At 42.4% G+C, this 19,817-nt stretch overlaps 1 protein-coding gene across 1 annotated transcript in view; it reads left to right on the plus strand.

The window, feature by feature from the left end:
* Positions 1-17,595, plus strand: part of ptch1 (patched 1) — a 50,516-nt gene extending 32,921 nt beyond the window's left edge. Inside the window, 9 exon segments of the mRNA XM_082555565.1 lie at positions 363-505; positions 5,342-5,525; positions 7,233-7,513; positions 9,804-9,941; positions 10,114-10,256; positions 13,549-13,648; positions 13,760-14,113; positions 14,244-14,772; positions 14,886-17,595. Of these exon segments, the coding sequence (XP_082411691.1) occupies positions 363-505; positions 5,342-5,525; positions 7,233-7,513; positions 9,804-9,941; positions 10,114-10,256; positions 13,549-13,648; positions 13,760-14,113; positions 14,244-14,771 (1,871 nt within the window). The 3' untranslated portion in view covers position 14,772; positions 14,886-17,595.
* Positions 17,596-19,817: the final 2,222 nt, after the last annotated feature.

Raw genomic sequence — 19,817 nt, forward strand, 5'->3', positions numbered from 1 at the left:
CGGACCACAGCATGGGCCTTGGGGGAGAGCCGAGAAAAGAGGAGTGATACACATATGGATCAGAGAGTAGTATAGAAAAGAAGGCAGATGTTACTGATAAAGCCCCATAACGATCTCTTTGAATTAAAAGCAGCAGATTTTCTGTTTTTGAAGTCATGTTTAGTGGTTGAGAATGGAACTGAGTTATCATATTAAATCAATCAAGCCTATTATAGAGTTAGGGTTAGGTTAGGGTGTTGTGTTATTTACTGTGTTGGGTTATTGTTTGTTGTGTGTTGCAGTGGGAGAATGAAGATAACAAGGCATGTAACCTTTTTAAACATCCACATCTAACCAGTGTGTTTTGCTGTGGTTTCCTACAGGTCTCCAGCAGGCTTTTGACAAGGACTGGGAGGCTGGCCGCATCACCCACAACAATTATAGGAATGGCTCTGATGATGGCGTCCTAGCATATAAACTCTTGGTGCAGACAGGGCGCAGGGACAAGCCCATCAACTTCAACCTGGTACGTTTAGGATTTAAATTGAATTTATTAAAAGTGGATAAGCGATTCCTCTTGTCATTAACACGTAAAAGTTCATCCGTCTATCAAATGCATCAGATGTAAATTGAATGTGCTGCTATGGTGATGAAAGGGGATAATAATTCACAGAGATCATGAAAGAAGCTTCCTGGTCAATGCCCAGGTGCAAACTGTTGAAAGAAAACAAAGCTTTGATCTGAAACAAAGGCTTTAGATGGATGAACACACCTCGGTAAGCTTTTATTGTTGCGTTAGAGAAATCTCCTTCTCATTTGTCAGTTCTAATACTGGAAGTTAGCACTAGCCTGCGAGTGAATTGGTTCCTGATGAATGAAATCCTGGCTATCTGAGTGTCTATTGTCTGGCTATTTGACTGTCAATGGTACACTGCAATTCAAAAGATGTGTGGACATGTTGGGTTAGCAGCTTGATTTGCATTATATGAGGAAGTATGTGCAGATGTTATGTAAGCATAGACCATGCAGACTGTATTACATGGACTACAACTTGATAATAGCCTTGAGAGATGCTTCCACCACTTTCAAAGCTCTTTTGTGACGCTGTATGTGTATGCATATCTGTACATTTTGTTATGACTCTAGGGGAGCCACACCCAGCTTAAAACCATCTCTGACTATTCATATTTTTCTTTCTTTCTCTCTGTCTGTGTTCGTGTGATGACTTTACCGAGCTCAGGAATTTAAAGCTCTCACTGGAGCTGCAGCCTGACTCTGAAAAACCTATTAACTCTTCATTTAAACGATTTGTCAGTTTGCGTGTGGGGTTTTTTTTGTGTGTGTGTGTGTGTGTGTGTGTGTGTGTGTGTGTGTATAGCAGGGCCTTGACAGTGAGCTGTTTCCCTTAAACATCAAGTCTTTCAGCTTGACACATCGTCAGTGCTTCCAGCCACGGTTTACAGTATGAGAGGCTGGGATGGCTGAAACTGGTGCAGAGAAACGCCTGCAAACCCCAAAGTGTCTATAAATAATTAATCTGGATTCTGTGGCTCTAAGTAGAAACCTGAATCTGATTCACTGAGAACTAAATTTTTAAAACATATTTGCATGTTTTTCTAATATAAACAATAGCGTCTGCTTCGTCAAACTACTTTCTGAGAGGAGCAGTTGAGGTTTACTGGTGTGGTATAGAAATGCTTGTCTGTTGCAGTTAATACATTCTAAGCCTTGAAGGACAAAGAGTGTGATAAACTAATGTCATTATTGCTTATATAGATAGCCCTATGAGCTGACACAAGGCTTCCAGGGTGACTCTGGTTTTGGTTGCATTTGTTTAGGTCTGAGATGCTAGTCCTATATCCACTGCACATAAAAGTAAAAATGTCTCCTCTTTACACATACTTAATTCCATAATCAGAACATGACTGTTTAGCTTCATCTCTGGTACTGAAGTAGTTCTCCATGAGCTTCTGAAAAGTTTGCACAGCCATTGGTGAAGCTGAAGTGCAAAATTAAGCCATAAAGTGAGTATACAACAAAGCATGTTATCTGAATCATGTGGTAAACTCCAGCTGAGCTGTTGAAACTGTCTCCTGCGTGCCACCGAATGAGTGTTTGATGTCCAGCAGTAACTCGAGTGTAGCGACTTGAGCACCTTGGGTCTCGGAAGGAGGTCGAGACAGGAACTTATTGAGGAAGATTAAATCAGGTCTCTTGTATGTCAGTGGAAAGATACCAACCTGATAATGTGAAAGTCTGGGGGAGAAACAGGAGGAAATGAGGGGAAAGATTGCATTTGTGGAGCTGGGTAAATGTTCTCAGCTTCAACAGGGCATTGAATGCTTTTCTTAGTTTAGTATCACCTCCAAAAAACAACATATGTGGATGCATGGCTGCATTCTTTGGCAGGAAAACGCAAAAACAGAAGATAAGAAACTGGAGAAATATAAAAACAAAATTCTTGGCCAGAATATCTGCAAACCTCAAACACAAAACAAGCCATGTCCGTTTCAACATCGAAATCATTTTCATCAAGGGTGATTAACTTTGACGCATAGCTCTTCTGTGTCTCCTGTTTATTTGTATTTAGAATTTGTGCAACTCTATGTTCCAATCATACAGCTCTACAGATGTTTATTAAGGGTTGCCCACCTCTCCCCTTTGCTCTTATGGCTATTTGTTTATCCAAATAAACTCCATTGCAGCAGTTATCTAGCTGACAGGAAACAGGGCCAGTCCTGGTGTGCGGCCCCGTGACATCACTTCCTCTGCCTGTGAGAGAAGTGTACTTGCCGTGAGGCGTGGGGGCCGCCAGCAGAGCTGCCTGGGCTTCCCGTGACAGCTTGAAGACATACAGTTGTTGAGTATCCTGCTGTTAAATTCGATCCAGATCCACTGGAATCTAGCTGTCTCTCTCTCCTGCTCACAAACTCCAGCTCGCACCACCACTCGCTCTCTCCCTCTCACTCCCTCTGTCTTTTCCTCCCTCCCTTTCTCTTCCTTTTCTCCACTGCTCTGTCCTCTTTCATTGAGGGAGCTAGAAACAAGTGGTTTCTTTTAGACAGCTCTGTGTGTGCATTTGTATGTTTTGAATGTGTGCTTCTCCTTTTTCTTTGTGCGTGTACTTGTTGAGCAGTAGCTTCCTTTTTGTTCCTTAAAATGAGGACCAGATCTTCAACATCCCTGGTAAATTGCATAGCTAGATGTTTTATTTTGATATGCCACTCTTTGGATCTGTGCAGAGGTGTTCTGCTTTTGATTTGTCCCTACTCTGTGCTGGTGACCATTTGTTCCCTATATGTGTGGCTTAAAGCTATTTGCATCGCAATTAAAAAATCTGTGGCGTGCGAGATAAGTCCTAAGAAAGGCCATGCTAACATTATCAAGAGCTCTTTTCTTCGTAGGGCAGGTCCATCTGTGGCGCCAGGCATTCTGGGTACCCACAGGGGTCAGGAGAACCAAGTGTGAGGAACATTTGTACAGATGTTGTGTTATTTTTATAGCTCTACTCCATTTGCTGGGTGGCATTTCCTTCAGTGTTAACAACCAGGTTAACTGCACACAGACGCGCTCAGGGACTCCAGCCAATTTTTTTATTGTTACGCTAACTCAAGCAATTTTTCTCTCCCAACCCCCCACCACAAAAAAACTACTCCTTTCTTGTACCTAACCCCACGAGTCTAGCTTTAACCCCCAGAACGCTCCCTGCCTCTGTGAAAGAGGGATTTATGGTTCCTAGAAGGGAGAATGGCAGAGTGGTGCGCAGTAATGGTTTTACCTCTCAGGAGGTAGCAATGCTAGACTACACTCCTGTTTCCACATGGGAGGGCAAAACTAACAGCCCTTAGTGAGACAGTCATTCGCGTCTACCTACTGACTTTTGCCGTCAAGGCAAATGACGCTGAATAAAAGAGTGCAATAAGGCAGAATCACAGACTCACACGCTCACAAAGATAAACAAAGTGCCTCAGAGAGTTTATCCTAAAGAAATCCAAGTGGAGTGACAACTCCACTTGGATTTCCTTTTGACAGTTTGATGTGATGTAATTACTTGTACCATTTTCGCCTGGATGCACAGACAAAAGGTACAATACAATGGTGCAATGATGTTTAGCCCAGGATGCTAAAATATAATATCATGCTTATGTTAACACAGTAACTAAATAGCTATGTCGCTGAGGCAAACGGGTAATTAGCTTTTCAGTATTGTGGTAATAAAATATGAGAAAATTACAATTTGAACCTGATAGCGCTGTATAAAACATAAACGTATTATTCAAATTCTACTGAGGGGAATGTCAATCTTTGTATTTTTATGTCCTGAGTCCGAATCGAATCCTTTCATGTTCTTCCTCTATCTGTGTGAGTTCTCTCCGGCTACTCCCACACTACCTGCTTCCTTCCCCCATGGATGGATGGATGGCTGATCCAGTAGCTCATAAAGTCACACAGATTCAGTATTTGAATGAATGAGCCTTGACTATGTTTCTGAGATATTTAGCCTGGACCAAAGTGGTGGACCACCTTACCAAAGTCAACAATGCATTCATTGCACTTATTCTCCTAACAAGACCAATTAGAAAGAAAAATACTTTTATGTTTTTGTTCACCTGAAAGTGCCCAACTCCAGAAACTCAAAACACAACCTGCACAGCTCTAAAATAACCAGAATGCCTGTTTAAAGCTTCCTTGCTCAGATTGCTTTGTTCTACAGGCAGCAGCAACAGCTACTTCTTGACAGGAGAGCGTTGCAAGGCTTCCTTTAGAAATTTATTCAGAGTGGTCAGGACGTTGGGTCTGAGGTTGGCCAGCCAATATCTACTATATGTAAAGGGAGAAGCTGATTCAACATTTTCCATGTTTTAATGTGGCATGATAATTCTGGGAAGCTGTGATCAGAAGTACGGGAATGTTCAGAAAGGCAACCAGTGTCTGACTTGTTGGTTTTTCTTTGGTTGGAAAGAGAGAGGGGCTAATATTTGACTCATATTTTGAAAGCTGCTCCGTTCTCTTGCGCTCATGCGTGTGTATAAATAAGCATTTCTGTGGTCAGCTCACCTGTAGAATGTTATGGTTAAACATCCCTTATTTCTACAATACCTTCATTTCCAGCGTGTACTTAACAGCCGCAAGCACTTCAATTTTTTTCTACTTTTTTTCCCCCCTCAATTACATTTTTTCCATTTTCTAATAATTCCATTTCAGTTCAAATTTTGACAGTTTGCTTGGGTGTAGTAGACAGACGAATGACATAATGCATTCGATGAATTATGTGTTTGAAAATTGTAATTTAAGAGGCTATACCAAAACCTATAAGTCTAATATTACAGTCATTAATTCATCTCGTTTGTGGGTTTTGTAGCTGACTCGCCAGAGGCTTGTGGATGCAGATGGGATCATCAATCCCGGAGCTTTTTACATCTACCTAACAGCTTGGGTCAGCAATGATCCTGTGGCCTATGCTGCCTCACAAGCTAACATTCGTCCACACCCTCCCGAGTGGCTCCACGACCATACCGACTCCATGCCCGAGACACGCCTCAGCAGTAAGTCTGCATGACCTATGTTCACATTATTTTACCGCTGAATACTGAGTAGTGCGACAGAATGGAAGAAATTTGAAATAATATTGCTTTTAGTTCCAACAAGTTCGGTAATCCAGCTCCACATTAATTTGAAATGTTACTGTAAGGTACGGCCAAACATACTGCATTTATTATCTGCTTACTGAAATTTTATGCCTAACTTTTGTGAGGTTTATGAGTCTCGGCTGCAACTTTTTCAGTTTCCATAAGGCAGCAGCTGCATGTAAGCAATGTTCACATCTTGTGGTTTGAGTTATTGGTCCTTTTTAGCTCTAAGTGAGGTATTAGACTTTACTGTACCACTGCAATATGTGTGCATTTGTGCATGACTGAGCTCACTCTGCTAACCCGAGGACCAAGACACAACTTGCTGTTATTCTTTTAATAGTGCCTGTGGTAAATGCTATAATCCTGACTACCATGGGGCTCTAGCATTACACACACATACACACATTATTAAAACTCAGCGACCCCAAAAACAGCACCCACCCTGTTCTCGTTTCCCTACCACACACACACACACACACACACATAAAAAATATACTTACATTGTTATTTGACTCTAGCCTGTGATTTGGTGTAAGAAGGTGTTACAGGACAAGGAAGGGGGATGATTGGATAATTAAAAGAGAGAGACAGGGTTTGGGTTGGAAGCACAATTGGATAACAAACAGGAAGTCCTTGACAGCGGGGGAACGTGACTGGATAAACTGCATGAAGTGTTTGGCTGTGCGGGAGACCCCCGGAGCAGATCTATGTTTGCCAAAAGCTGCAGGTGTTCTAATCGAAATTTTATAGTTGAGACTATAATGGGCCATACCATGTTAGCAAGCTCTTCCATCTAACCCTACACTTACTATGAAATGAATACATTCAAAGCAACATTAGACAATACTACAACATGTTCTATAAGATAAAAAATAGGCAGTAGACTGGTCTAGTAGTCTGGTCTTTAGTAGTGATACTGCAAAGCTACTTCTAAATGTGGCAACTTCTAAATCTTTTGTAAGCACCTACTATGCCTCCATAGCATCGTGACAGGCAGATATATACGTGATCACACATTTATATTGTGCCTTACGTGGTGGTGCTAAGATTAGGGTGTGGTAATGGCAGTGATTCTGACATTGTAATTAGCTTGAATCATCGTTAGCTCTGACAGTCTGCTGTGTCTGGAACTGATAGGCCCTCATTAGCCAGGCTGGGCCACAGGCTGGCCAGGACTGAGTCAATGGAGGTCTGTTTCACTCTCCTCCGCCACCCCCACAGAACACACACACATGCAGATACGCACACATGCACATACGTCTGCAAACGTAGCTTCTCTTGGAACAGAGCTGCATTAGGAACGGAAAGCCTTGGTATTCGTGGTTTGGATATAGAGCCTCAATTATTTCTGCAGACACACGAAATGATCAGAATATAATGAGAATTTATCAGAATAGACAAATGTGATCTGCAGAAGCCACTGTTGATTTATCCGATTGCTTCGTCAATGTCTACAGTCTTGAAACGTTATCAGCTGTGTGGTGTTTGCTTCCAAGGCCCCAAAGAGAATACTTCACCAGTTGCTTCATGGCATATGTCATATAATGAAAAATCTTAAGTCGGGGGGGTACAGCTTTGCTAACAATTAAACCAACCTTCTCTGATTTTCTCAACATCCAGTCCCGGCTGCTGAGCCCATCGAATACGCACAGTTCCCCTTCTACCTCAACGGGCTCCGGGAGACGCCGCAGTTTGTGGAAGCCATCGAGAGCGTACGGGCCATCTGCAGCAACTACAGCCGACAAGGCTTGCCCTCCTACCCCAACGGCTACCCTTTCCTGTTCTGGGAACAGTATGTTAGTCTACGCCACTGGCTTCTGCTGTCCATCAGTGTGGTGCTCGCCTGCACCTTTCTCGTCTGTGCCCTTTTTCTGCTCAACCCTTGGACCGCTGGCATTATAGTAAGTGTTGGAGAAAACACACCACATGCACAGAGACAAATGCAGTAACTACAAATATGTGGTATGACAATGCCCAGGGAAACACACGTAGCTCCATAGATTGCAGCAGATGTTCTGAGAGATAACTTTAGAGAAAGATACAAATGTGTCTGCTACTTACATAGAGAGAGAGAGAGATCTTAGCTTTCAATTATTTAAAAGTCAATTTCTTCCCTCTCTACATGTCATTTCCTGGTTTTTGCGTGTGGTCCAGAATGCATGTCAGGAGGAGAGAGTCGGAAAAGAGAAGGGGCTGGTGTGTGTTATCGTAGCCCCAGTCACCAGTGTTTATCTTGTGCTGTTTTGTTAGGACCAGTCTGTTTAGTCTAGTCCAATACTCCCAGACACAAATTCTGAAATAAATGGGAAGAGGACAAAAAGTTGCCCCAGCAACTGGCTCCCACTCTAAACCTATAAAATGTTTGATTTTATTTCCGTCTCTAACATTCATCCACTCTTGCTCCTCTCAGACAAGACGTTTCCAAGGATATTGGCAAACGTGTTCGCATACACAAGCCAGTTCTCAAAAACACTTTGAGCACTCTAGTGCATGTACATACTTGCACACACATACAGTATGAATGTTTAAACTCGCAGGTGATAATTCACACGGAAACACGTACAAAGAGTACTCTGGTTTTTCTCTCTAGTGGGTTGTATTTTACAACCGGCAGTGGCCAGGCCACCCGAACCTTGAAACAAGGGAGGAGGGGACTTCATGTTCATCCTCTTCAGGCCTTACTAGTAAGATCAAAACATCAGTTATAAGAGAGTTCTATCAAAGCCCAAAGCACAGGCAGCCATACAACATCAAACTCTCAAAGCCTTCAAGCCCTGAAATCCACCATGACCATGTAGACAGAGGCTTTGTGTAAATATCATGTCTTGTGTTTAGATTTATACAGTTAGTTTTTAATCCACTTGATTTTGACTCCTCTTAACACTTAAAATCTGAATGGGTCTCAGTACATTTAGAGCAGGGGTGCCCAATCCCAGTCCTCGAGATCTACTATCCTGCAGCTTTTAGATGCATCCCTACTCCAACACAGCTGAATCAAATGGTGTGATTACCTCTTTAGCATGCCATCAAGTTTGGCAAAGGCCTGATAACAAGCCATTCAGTTGATTCAGGTGTGTCAGAAGAAGGATGCGCCTAAAAGCTGCAGGACGGTAGCTCTCGAGGACTGGGATTGGGCACCCCTGATTTAGAGCAATCCTTTGTAATCTCAATCTGTGTTCCTGATTTATGTTTTATGTTATTTATAGAAAAAACATTGCTTAAAAGAAACAAAAAGGCAGGTGTATACAAGGTTTTACCTCACACAGAGAATTTTAGTAATAGTAAATGTAATATAATGCAAGAAAATGTGTTAAATCTAGTAACATCTTTTCCTCAAACTATTTTATTTTAATATACAGTATCTGCACACTTGTAATTAGATCACCCAAAATGCCCTTCAGAATAAAGTGGCAGACACACCACACAGTACAAATACCCTTTGTGGATGTGCACATACTCTGTGCTGGGTCACCTATAGGTGCACGTACACATAGTTACCTCCTCTGCCCACCTTAACCCTCTTCAAAGGATTTGGGCCCCGTGTAACCTGACACCTGTCAGCTGATAATAGCAGCTCCTGTAATGCTTTGCTCCGGAGTCTCCACAAACACACACATTTCACCCACATGTATGGTTACTGCTCAACACATTTATAAGGCAGATATACTCACACATATCACCCTCATGTGTTATTTCTCTGCCTCATCTGTCTTGTATGCAGTCAAATTTAAGGTCAAATGGAAGTTCACACAGTTAAAGCAGGGAATAATGATTTGTTCTTTCTATAATAAAACAGCATAAAGTAGAATAACTCCATTTGTGGTAATTAAACGCACTGTGCTCACAGACAAGTTTTACCTGTTTCACCTAGCAAATGTGCATTATAATTCTGAATTAGCTGGCATTTTCTTATCCCTTTTAAAGGTATTGTTTGTATCTTTTAAAGTCAAACATCGAAGAGAAAAAGACGATGTGTCCTGAAAAACCTACAGAAACCATTTGAATGGATATTGGATAAAATAAAACGGTTGCAAACACTGAATCGTGCAGGCTTTTTGTAACAACTGGCACTTTCTATGTGTAAAAATGTTTTAGAACTTTGAGTTTATTAACTACACAAGTGTAACTAAAGGTTCATGTAAATTGAACAACTACCCACATTTCTCACAGAAACTCTTGCTTTCTCTTCAGGTGTTGGTGCTTTCTCTCATGACTGTGGAGCTGTTTGGCTTCATGGGGCTGATGGAAATTAAGCTGAGTGCCGTCCCTGTTGTCATTCTCATCGCCTCTGTGGGCATTGGAGTGGAATTCACTGTCCATGTGGCCCTGGTAAGTTTAAAAATGAATTAGTGAATTTACTTACTTTCTAATCCTACATGCTGCTTGCTGGAATGGTGAGGTCTATTGCTGGATGGATTCAGGTCTCTCTGATGGTTGTGGAGAAAGTTAACCTTTTGAGAACAAGACATAAATTGTTTTTTGTTTTTTCTATGTGTTGTAGGCATTCCTGACAGCCATAGGGGATCGTCACAAGCGGGCAGTGCTGGCACTGGAGCACATGTTTGCACCGGTGCTCGATGGCGCCTTTTCCACGTTTTTAGGCGTCCTGATGCTCGCAGGCTCTGAGTTTGACTTTATTGTCAGGTCAGTTACAAAATCAAACTCACAAGAAACTACTGCTTTAATTTGAACTTGAAACCATGCATATTTGCACATACAGAAGTTATCATATATATTTAAATAATGTTCTTAGACCATGCCTCAACCTGTATACCACACAGGAATCCACCTCAGACCCCGATCATGCATGACAGCTACTCACTTCTTCTTTTGCTTCTCCTCTTTAAATCTCATCCAATTTTCACTACCACTAGCAATTATTCATTATTATTTACTATTATTATTTATAATTTTCGTCTCTTTCTGGGGGATGATCTCCAGGAAACCTCACCAAAAATCTCTTTCCTTTTTTGTCTTTTCTTTTATCTACCTCTTCCTCCTCCTAATATCTGTCGTGCCTGACATTTTATGGGAAACCAGGGAAAGGGTTGAAAATTAAAGGTGAAAAATAGGTGGGGGGGAGTAGGCTGTAAGGGAGGTGACAGAGGGGAGCAAAGTGAAAGAGAGTGAGTGAGTGAGGGAGAGCAGGAAAGACCTCTGGCTTTTGTAATCTCCCTCAACTGGTTTAACTGCCCTCACTAGACATTTATAAGCAGGGAAAGGAGTAACAGAGTGGGGGGCAAGAGAGCAGTTGTACAAAGACAGGAGAAGTGGAAATTAAAACCGACACACTGCCGGAGCTCCGTGCAGGTGGCTGCTTTTGTGTTTGCACCTTCTTAAGCGTCAGACAGAGAGGTAGCGACCAGCTGCCGTTCAAGGGAGGAGTATGAATAATTCTGTATGTTCTCAACTCCTACAGTATTATGAGAAGTTTCCCCAGACTTTAGTGTGTAATTTAAACAACCTTATGTCTTTACATGGCCATATGTACACACATTCTTGGTTGCTGCCAGATGAGGTAGCTGTATGATTTGGCCTTCTTCTTTGAGAGCTAGAATCACTGAACTCCATGTGATCTGCAAGCGTTCATCTGTGCACACCCGCACAGTTACACAGTTCCCCCCTCGTATAGACACACCAACCTGCTCCCTGACCCTTTAATCATGGGGGTCAATGATGGTGCGCCTGCCAGTGAGAGAACACACAGATACACACTCAGAGAGACACATACAAACATACGCACACAAACTATAGAGGCCTATAGACCTTCTCTCCGCACCTCCAGTGGTGTGCTCTGGTTTCTGGCTCAGTCTCGGGCCTCCATTTAAAGGTTCTGCTGTTGTCTGAGCAAACAAAGCAGCGCCCCAAGACGGTGCAATAACAACAGGCCCAGCTCATATTTTTCTGCTTGCGCCGAAAGAAATGCTTCCCTGACTTTCCCCATCAGCCCTGTGAATGTTTTCACTCTAAACAGCCTGGCGGGGGCATGCAACCTGGTATGTGGGCTGGACGCGTGCACTCGTACATATGTGTGCACATGTTTCTTCAAAGGTGACGTGGCTTTTACTCCTGATGCTTTGTATGGAAATGCAAACCATAATTATGAAACTGTTATTTTAGCTCTAGGTAGCTATATTAAAAAAAAATCATCCTAGGACCGTAGTTGATCATTATCCAATTTAGGAAATGCAGTCCTTCTTTTGCTCCCTGCATAGACTATTTATCTCTATGCAACTAAATCCTGACTCGCTGTAATTAGTTAACAGAACTTTCAAGTTATTTCAAGTTAACTACAAAAATATGCTGCTCTTGTCTATAGATTGTGCCTCGCTGCCTCATCATTGCAGTATCAGAATTTCTACAAGTCACTTCATCCATCTTTTGGGTCGCTTTGCATTGGTTTTTGGGTTGTTGCTTTTTACTCGATCTTAGCATGTCTGTTACTTTCCAAGTAAACCAAATGGAAAGGGTGAGACTGTTTCACTGTAATTCGGTTTTCTAGAACTGTGCATGAAAGGCCACCCCTGCTGTGTAGACAGGGACCCTTGCTCCGTACTTGTGGATAGTCTTTTCCACAGTGTCCCTTCATTCTCTACACGCACACATCAATAAAACACAACTGAAGGATTAGTTATGAATGTGCACTTAATCTGAGGCCCAGCTGCATGGCACATCTACACCTTTGTTAGCTCCTATTTACACCCACCCGTGCACACACAAACAAAGAACATAGTCAAGAGTCAAGAAAAAGCCTTCATGGCGTGTCCCTGAATACCTGAGAGCTTCCAGCGGAAAACCAATGGGTGGCTGTGCGGGGTATGGGGTGGGCTTCCATAATGAAGGAAGCAGGGTTAGTGAGAGAGGGAGATTTAGAGTGGAGATTGGGGAGTCTTACCTGATACATTGGAGATTTAATTAGATGGAGTGGCTTGTGGAGTGGCCGGGAATTTCACAGGGGCTTAGCTGGAAGGAAGGGAGGGAAAAAAGCGAGGAAGAGAGAGAGAGAGAAAGGAGAGTGAGAGAGGCCAGGGAGGGGTGGCGCTGAGGGTCCCCTTCTCTTCTTCCTAGACTAAATTGTTTAAATTCTATACCCTTCACTTCATTTATTTGCTTCTCGCTTTTCTTTTTCTTTTCTTTTTCTTTTTTTTTGGAGAGCTAGAGAGAGAGAGAGAGAGGCCCCTGTCCTCTTGTACCCCCCACCCCCCATGCCCCAATGTCACCCTCCCCACTTTTGCTCTCTTTTACCACTCCCCCTTCACATTCCTCACTGCTTTGTTTTCTCCTTGTTTGCTTATACACCACACACACCCAAGAGAGTACCCTCACCCCCCAATAACCCCCCACCCCCTGTCTTTTTTCCTTTCCCCCCGTGCCTTTGAATTAACCAGCTCTGGCTAATTATGTTTCCCCTTTCTTTTCTCTACATGGCTTCTTTAAGACTAACCCTCTTTGGCAGGACTTAGAAACGCACAAGGTACATTTATGTTTTGCTCCTCAAGACTGCAGTGCATGCCAGCCTGTCTGTGGGGGGTTTATATATATATGTGTGTGTGTGTGTGTGTGTGTGTGTGTGTGTGTGTGTGTGTGTGTGTGTGTGTGTGTGTGTGTGTGTTTTGGGAGTGGTGAGTGTCTTTGTGAAAGTATTATTTTGGGCATGTGTAATGGTTGATCTTGCACATGTCTCCCCACGTCTAAACCTCTGTGGTTTTGCGCAGGTATTTTCTTTGTTTCTTCAGCTTGCTTAATTTCACTTCTTGTGTGTCCTTGTTGGTATGAGTGACTTTGCTTAAATCTTTTATTTTTAATAAATGTTATTGTGTTGTGTGACGCAGAAGCCACAGGAAAGTGTTGTGTTTTACATGCATTTTTTGCTCATTGTGTTTATAGCTGATATTAAAGTTAATTTCCCTTTGTGAACTCTTTCTTTGTAATGCAGGTACTTCTTTGCAGTGTTAGCCATCCTAACAGTTCTTGGGGTACTGAATGGATTAGTCCTGCTCCCAGTATTACTATCATACTTTGGACCTTATCCAGAGGTAAGATCTTACAAAATGCAAATGCAAGAAAATCTAAATCAACCAGGACTAGTGACTTTTTTTTAAATTCAAAAGCCAAACTATAGACAACTCTCTGTACTCAACACTCAGGTATCACCAGTTGATGGTCGCAGCCGGTTACCAACCCCATCTCCAGAGGCCCCTCCTCACGTGGTCCACTTCTCAGTCCGTCCTCACCACACCACTGCAGCCACCACCACCTCTGGTGCAGTTTCAGACTCATCAGACTCAGAGTACAGCTCAAACACCACAGCATCTGGTATCAGCCAGGAGCTGCAAAATTCTAACCTGCACTCACACAGAGGACAAGCTCGAGCAGACGAGCAGCAGTACCACCTCCAGATCAGCAGGGGAAGAGCCAGGACAGAGGAGATGAGGAGGGGAGCATCAGGACATCGGCGCTCAGCTAGACAGCCTGACCCTCCAGCTTATACTGTGTCCTCGGTAAGAGAAATATGTCATATTGTGTCTCCTGCATGACTCTTTTGATTGCATATTTTCTCTTGCTTGTCACATTATGAAATGGAAAGATAATTTTGTTGTTGTTGTTGTTCCATATTTTGTCTTCTCTCAGGGTTGTGATCCTGGGATGCAGAATGGAACTACTCCAAACAGCAGCAGGGACCCCAAGAGCCAGGTGCACTGGCAGGGCCCGCCCCCAGCCCTGCCACGCATGGACGCTTTTGAAACTGCTACTGAGGCTGGGGGCCATTATGGCTCACATAGCCATAGAGAACACTCAGCAGGCCACAGAAGCCGCTCTTCCCACAACCCACAACCTAGTCATCACCTCCCGCACCAACACCTCAACCCTACTCCATATGGCCAACCCATCACCACGGTGACAGCATCGGCCTCAGTCACCGTCGCAGTTCACCCACCCCCTTTGTCCAGCCAGACCCCTGCTTCCACTTACCCAGGATACGCTGCAGCAGACAGTTACTGCCAGTCAGGGACAGAGGGGCCAGAGCCTGCCTTCCAGGACCCACATGTGCCTCTCTACACCCACACAGGTACCAGGGGAGTCAAAGTAGAGTCCATGGAGCTCCAAGATTTGGAGTTTGAGGCAGCTGAGAGCAACAATGGCAGATGGGCTAGCTGAGGTGAGATCTTATCAAGTTGAGGAGCTTGACGTGTAGCACAACTGTCCTTTTTTTTTTAATAAATGTCTGTTTCATCATAAACCACTGACAGTATAATCTCCTTTGGTTTTCAGGTCTGGAGAATAGAAGTACTATGGCCAAAGATGGACTCTTCGGTATTACTGAGCAGCTGACCCAGTCTGGCCCAACCCAGCCCAGCATAGCCCAAGTTGGCTCACCACCAATGCTAAGCAGCGAGAAACTTGCCAGTGTTCCAATAATGGTGCTCATTCTTACTGTAACCCAGTGGACTATTGTCTTAGATATTTCTATCTATATTTAAAAGATGTATACATATGTAAATATGAACATAAAGTAGGTATAATTTTAGGAGCTGTACAACTCCTCATGTTAACAAACTGGGGCTGCCATATTATTTGTGGTGTGTACATGCATGTGTGTTTATGTTGGTGTGTGCGTGCGTGTGTTTGTGTGCGTGCAAGAGATAGATAGATCTCTGATTACTGTTGACCTATCTGTGGATCTGTGCCATTAGAAAACTTCATTTTGGCAAAAATCATCTGTCAGCATTCACTGCTGCTGCTGAGAATATTTTTTAAGTGATATACATTTATAACTCTATGCAAATCTCTCTTTAAACAAAAGAAGAGATCTATCTGTGTGTGTGTGTGTGTGTGTGTGTGTGTGTGTGTGTGTGTGTGTGTGTGTGTGTGTGTGTGTGTGTGTGATAGGAGTGTGTAGGGCTGTATAATGTGAAACAGCATCATAATTTTCTGGCTTACACATCAGATACATCCTCAGAACTGACTAACATTTAAACTCATTTAAAACATGAAGGAAAGTGTTAGAATCATCAAACAAAGCTATGGTACATATATATATATACATATATGTATATGTATATGTATATATGTATATGTGTGTGTGTGTGTGTGTGTGTGTGTGTGTGTGTGTGTGTGTGTGTGTGTGTGTGTGTGTATTGTAAGAAGGTACGTTTGTAAAACTATTAATTTTATCACAAACCTGTGGTAGTTATGAAACATTTACTGTTTAACTTGACACGCTATGCGTGCTATTTAATATGAGCTGATATGAAGAATTTTAAAAGCTGTTTTTTAAATTTTGTTTAATTTTATCGCCTCGGCATTGGAACCTGTTTCTGCTCTCAGCTTTGTATCACTGTCTGTTAAGCTGGTTGTATTTTACTGTATGAGGTTATGTATTGTTTAACCCTAGCAGGCTCAAAACAGGTTCCGTCTTACATACTGACTTATGAGCAGTAAACCCACCTCAAAAACTCACTCTACCTTTACAGGGACATTCATGTTACTGATTCTGGAACAGGGTTAACACAGGGTGCTAACTCTGCACCCTAAGTGGTTGTGTCTAGTGGATAAGCTAAAAAATCAGACTGTATACTGTATGACCCGATTAACCAAGGCACTTGACTGCATTTAAACTTTATTCACAGGAAGTAAAGTAGCTCTTTCTGTCCATCCAGTAAGCTAAGCCCATGCAGCCTGCTAAGGGCTAAGCCCTATATGGCCTGACAAAGCGCTCCATGTGTGTTACAATGTGCATGTGTGTATAATCGTTCGTGTATGTGTGCGGGTCCATCATCTTACTGCCTATGCTCAATTTAGTGACAGTAAAGAGAGCTGGTTCCAGTTTAGCAACAGCTGTCGCCACTGTCTTCATCTCACAAAACATCCACAGCTAAATGCCACGACACTAATTGGACGTCTCCCCTCAAAATGCTGCATTACACAGCACAGAGCCTCAGGGGTCAGAGTTTACACCGCCAGCCCCTCACTCCACCACCAATGGCCATTTTATACCTGCATGTGTACCCATAGACTCCCCATTCCCCTTTGGCACCCCGTGAGTACCCTCCTCAAAACCTTTACACTCATATCCTGTTAAACACTTGTAGCTTTTCCCAGAAATCTTTGCAGTTTTTCTCGTCCTGTTACATCAGCTGCTTGCATGAAATAGGTGGTTGTTCTCTTTGTTTTGTTTTTTATGTTTTTTGTTCTGTTTTCTCCCAGTGTCACATTGGCAGTAGCGGAGAGAATCATAGCTGGCAACTATTTTATTCATTTTAAATGTTTTTTGTTTGTTTTTCAGTCAATTGCGATATTTATATTTTTGTAATATAAAAAATGTTTGTTGTTTTTTTTTCTTTCATTATTGTTGTGATGTGGATAACAAATGCAGGGATTTTTATGTCTATTGAAAAAACACTATTACAGTTTAATGTTTTTACATTAATGGATTTTGATCTGTATAAAGTGCTTACTAATGTTAAATAGGAAAAAAAGAGTATATAACAATATTACACTACAGGTCTCATCATAGCTCTTAGAGGATTTTAAAAGGAAAAAAAAAATTGGTTCTTCCAGACTGCCTTTCTGGTCTTGCTTGGCGTGGATGTATGCTGTTTTCAGTTACAAAGATAAATGTATGCCATATAATTTATTTATATGAAAATTTATTTTTGTAGTGTACATAGTAGTTGTCAAGGTATTTGACAGAAGTATATTTTTAAAGAGTTTATATGTAATGATATACCATAACAGAAAAAAAGCCTTAAGGTGCACACTTTCATTGCTAACTGTCTTGTTAGACAACATTGACACCTCCCCTTCAGTATTATGTTCCGATCAGCTGTTTCTATGGGTTTGTCGAAAGCTAGTCATGAAAGTAGAAATTGTACTAGCTCCCTAAATATTAATGTTCAAACACTGATAGATTTCTAACAAATAAAAATATAACTTATTTGTCTTTTTGTTCATAACTTTAATAAATGGAACTTAAAACGTTTGCTTTGGTCTGATTGGTTGATTCTTCTCCAGATAAACATGATCTTCTTCCACCCCTCTCTCCTCCCTCTGACACGTCCTGCAGTTTTAAACTCTGACATCTGGTCTGGAGGCCTGCAGCCCTTCCCCAGCAGCCCCAACCACCTCCACTCCGCTCCTCATTCTGCATGATTTTGATTGACAGCTTTATAGACTGCAAGGAAATTGGTTGTAGTTACAATACAGCTGGCCTGTTCGGAGTAATGAAAAAGGGCATGTGGCCTTAAGCTTGCTGCAGTGATGGTGAAAGAGTGCGAGCGCCTTGTCAACTGCATGGGTGGCAGCTATTTATTCTCATATTCGAAGGTTGTGAGAGAAAGTTTTAGCCACCCCGGAGGAAAGTGCTTCAATCAAAATACAAGTGTCCTTTCTGGTGTTCTTAACTACAAATACAAGAGCTATTTTCCTAAGCTGCAGTCTGAACCTGGACCTCAAGGAGGCTGAGGAACTCGCTGACCCTGGATCAGCAGTAAACGGTGGGCAGTAGGCATGTCATTATCTTTTAAAGCCAATAAAGGCACACAACTCTCCTGCATCCTGTCCAGCCAGTGCAAAGGGGCAGGCTGACAACTTACAAATGACAGGGTGCACTTGGAAAACTGGGTGGTAGCCTGTTGTGTATCGTGTTCTGAACTTTTCTAACTAGACTTGACTTTTTTACTTTGCTGCTTGATGAGAATTCAGAGCCGAGGTAATGTGGCACATGCAGATTGTGATGTGGCACTTAAAACAGTCAAATAGGTTTCAAGCTCTTATAGTCTCTCAAAAATCACAATTCAAACCATTAATGAAAAACAAGTTGCTGAAAGGTAAATCATCGTGGTTGTTTGTAGGTGACATGGTTCACTGAGTTCTAATGTTGTTAAAGTCGCTCGCACCAGCATTTCCCTCATCTGCTGGAGGACCCCAGGTCACCAAACCTGCACACCCACCTCCTCTGGCCCTGCCTTACCCTTTAGCCCCCCCTCACCTCTAAGCCCCTTCACAAACACATGTATGCGCACACACTAAGAGTTGCCCTCAGAGGTGGAATTGCACATATTCTGAAGAGTACTTCACCAAAGCTAATGAGCTCCAGGTTGTTAATGAATGACTGTTTCCTGTACCTGTCCTCTCAACAGAGAGAAAGGGAGGTTGTTTGGCCATGGCTCTCTGCCCAGGGTGGGCGACAATGGAACGGAAATGCCCCATACAATGATAGCTTTTACCTTTTTAAAGTTTTAAGCTGTTTTTTTGCCCCCTTTCCTTTCTCATCGCCACCCCACACTTGTGAGGAGAATTCCACAAAGAGGTTTATGGATTCTTCTGTTCCACTCCTTCTTTTCCAACCATCTGTCTCCCTCCTCCCTCTTTCCATCCCTCACTTGTTCCCTGAAAGGCTTGTCCATCATCACCTGCCAGCAGAGCTAAACCCTCTAAGTGTATGCTCTCCTTTACATGAATGATTGCTCTGTTGACATGACTGCATGGGACACACACACACAGAGCGAGATCCAGGGAAGCAGATTTGCACATTCTTTATTAAAAAGGGAGTTCAAGAATAAATCTGCAAGAAACATCACATAGTGTTGTGATTCAACTCCAGGTCCAGACGAATGGGAGTTTTACCTTTGAGGCCTCACAGACACCTTGAAAGGCATTTAACCGTCGACTTGTGTTTGCTTCTGTGTCCATGTGTCTAACAGCAATGATTAAGCACTGTTTGCCAAACTGACGTCAAGATCGCTGGAGGTTTGTGAATACCTGAGTCGAGAAAGAAAGGCATGCATCAGTTTCTACTGATCATTCATCAAATCAACATTAAACACTTTAAGATGGTGCCAGTTTGTTTCAAAAGGCATTTGAATGGCATTTTAAAAGGGTTTTTCAGTCATTCACTTAATTTTTTGTCATCAGTATTTTGATAATAAGATAATCCCCAGGCATAGGGTGCTAAATATGAGCTAGACGATCCTTAGCTTAGCTTAGCATTTAAGCTAGAAACAAGGAAGAATAGCTTCTTTTTTTCCATTTATCTGTAATTTATTAAAAGCATGCAAATATTTCTTTTATTTGCTTGCAATAAATTGTTTTTTAAGGGAAAATTATTTTTAAGGGAGATTTAGAAGCTCCACTGTCATTACAACACATACCTCTTCTGTGCGGATCTATTCTGTAGGAGCAACAAGGTGGGTGGTTTAGGGA

This window comes from Aulonocara stuartgranti (genome assembly GCF_965226115.1).
Source record: "Aulonocara stuartgranti genome assembly, chromosome: 12".
Classification (NCBI taxonomy): Eukaryota; Metazoa; Chordata; class Actinopteri; order Cichliformes; family Cichlidae; genus Aulonocara; species Aulonocara stuartgranti.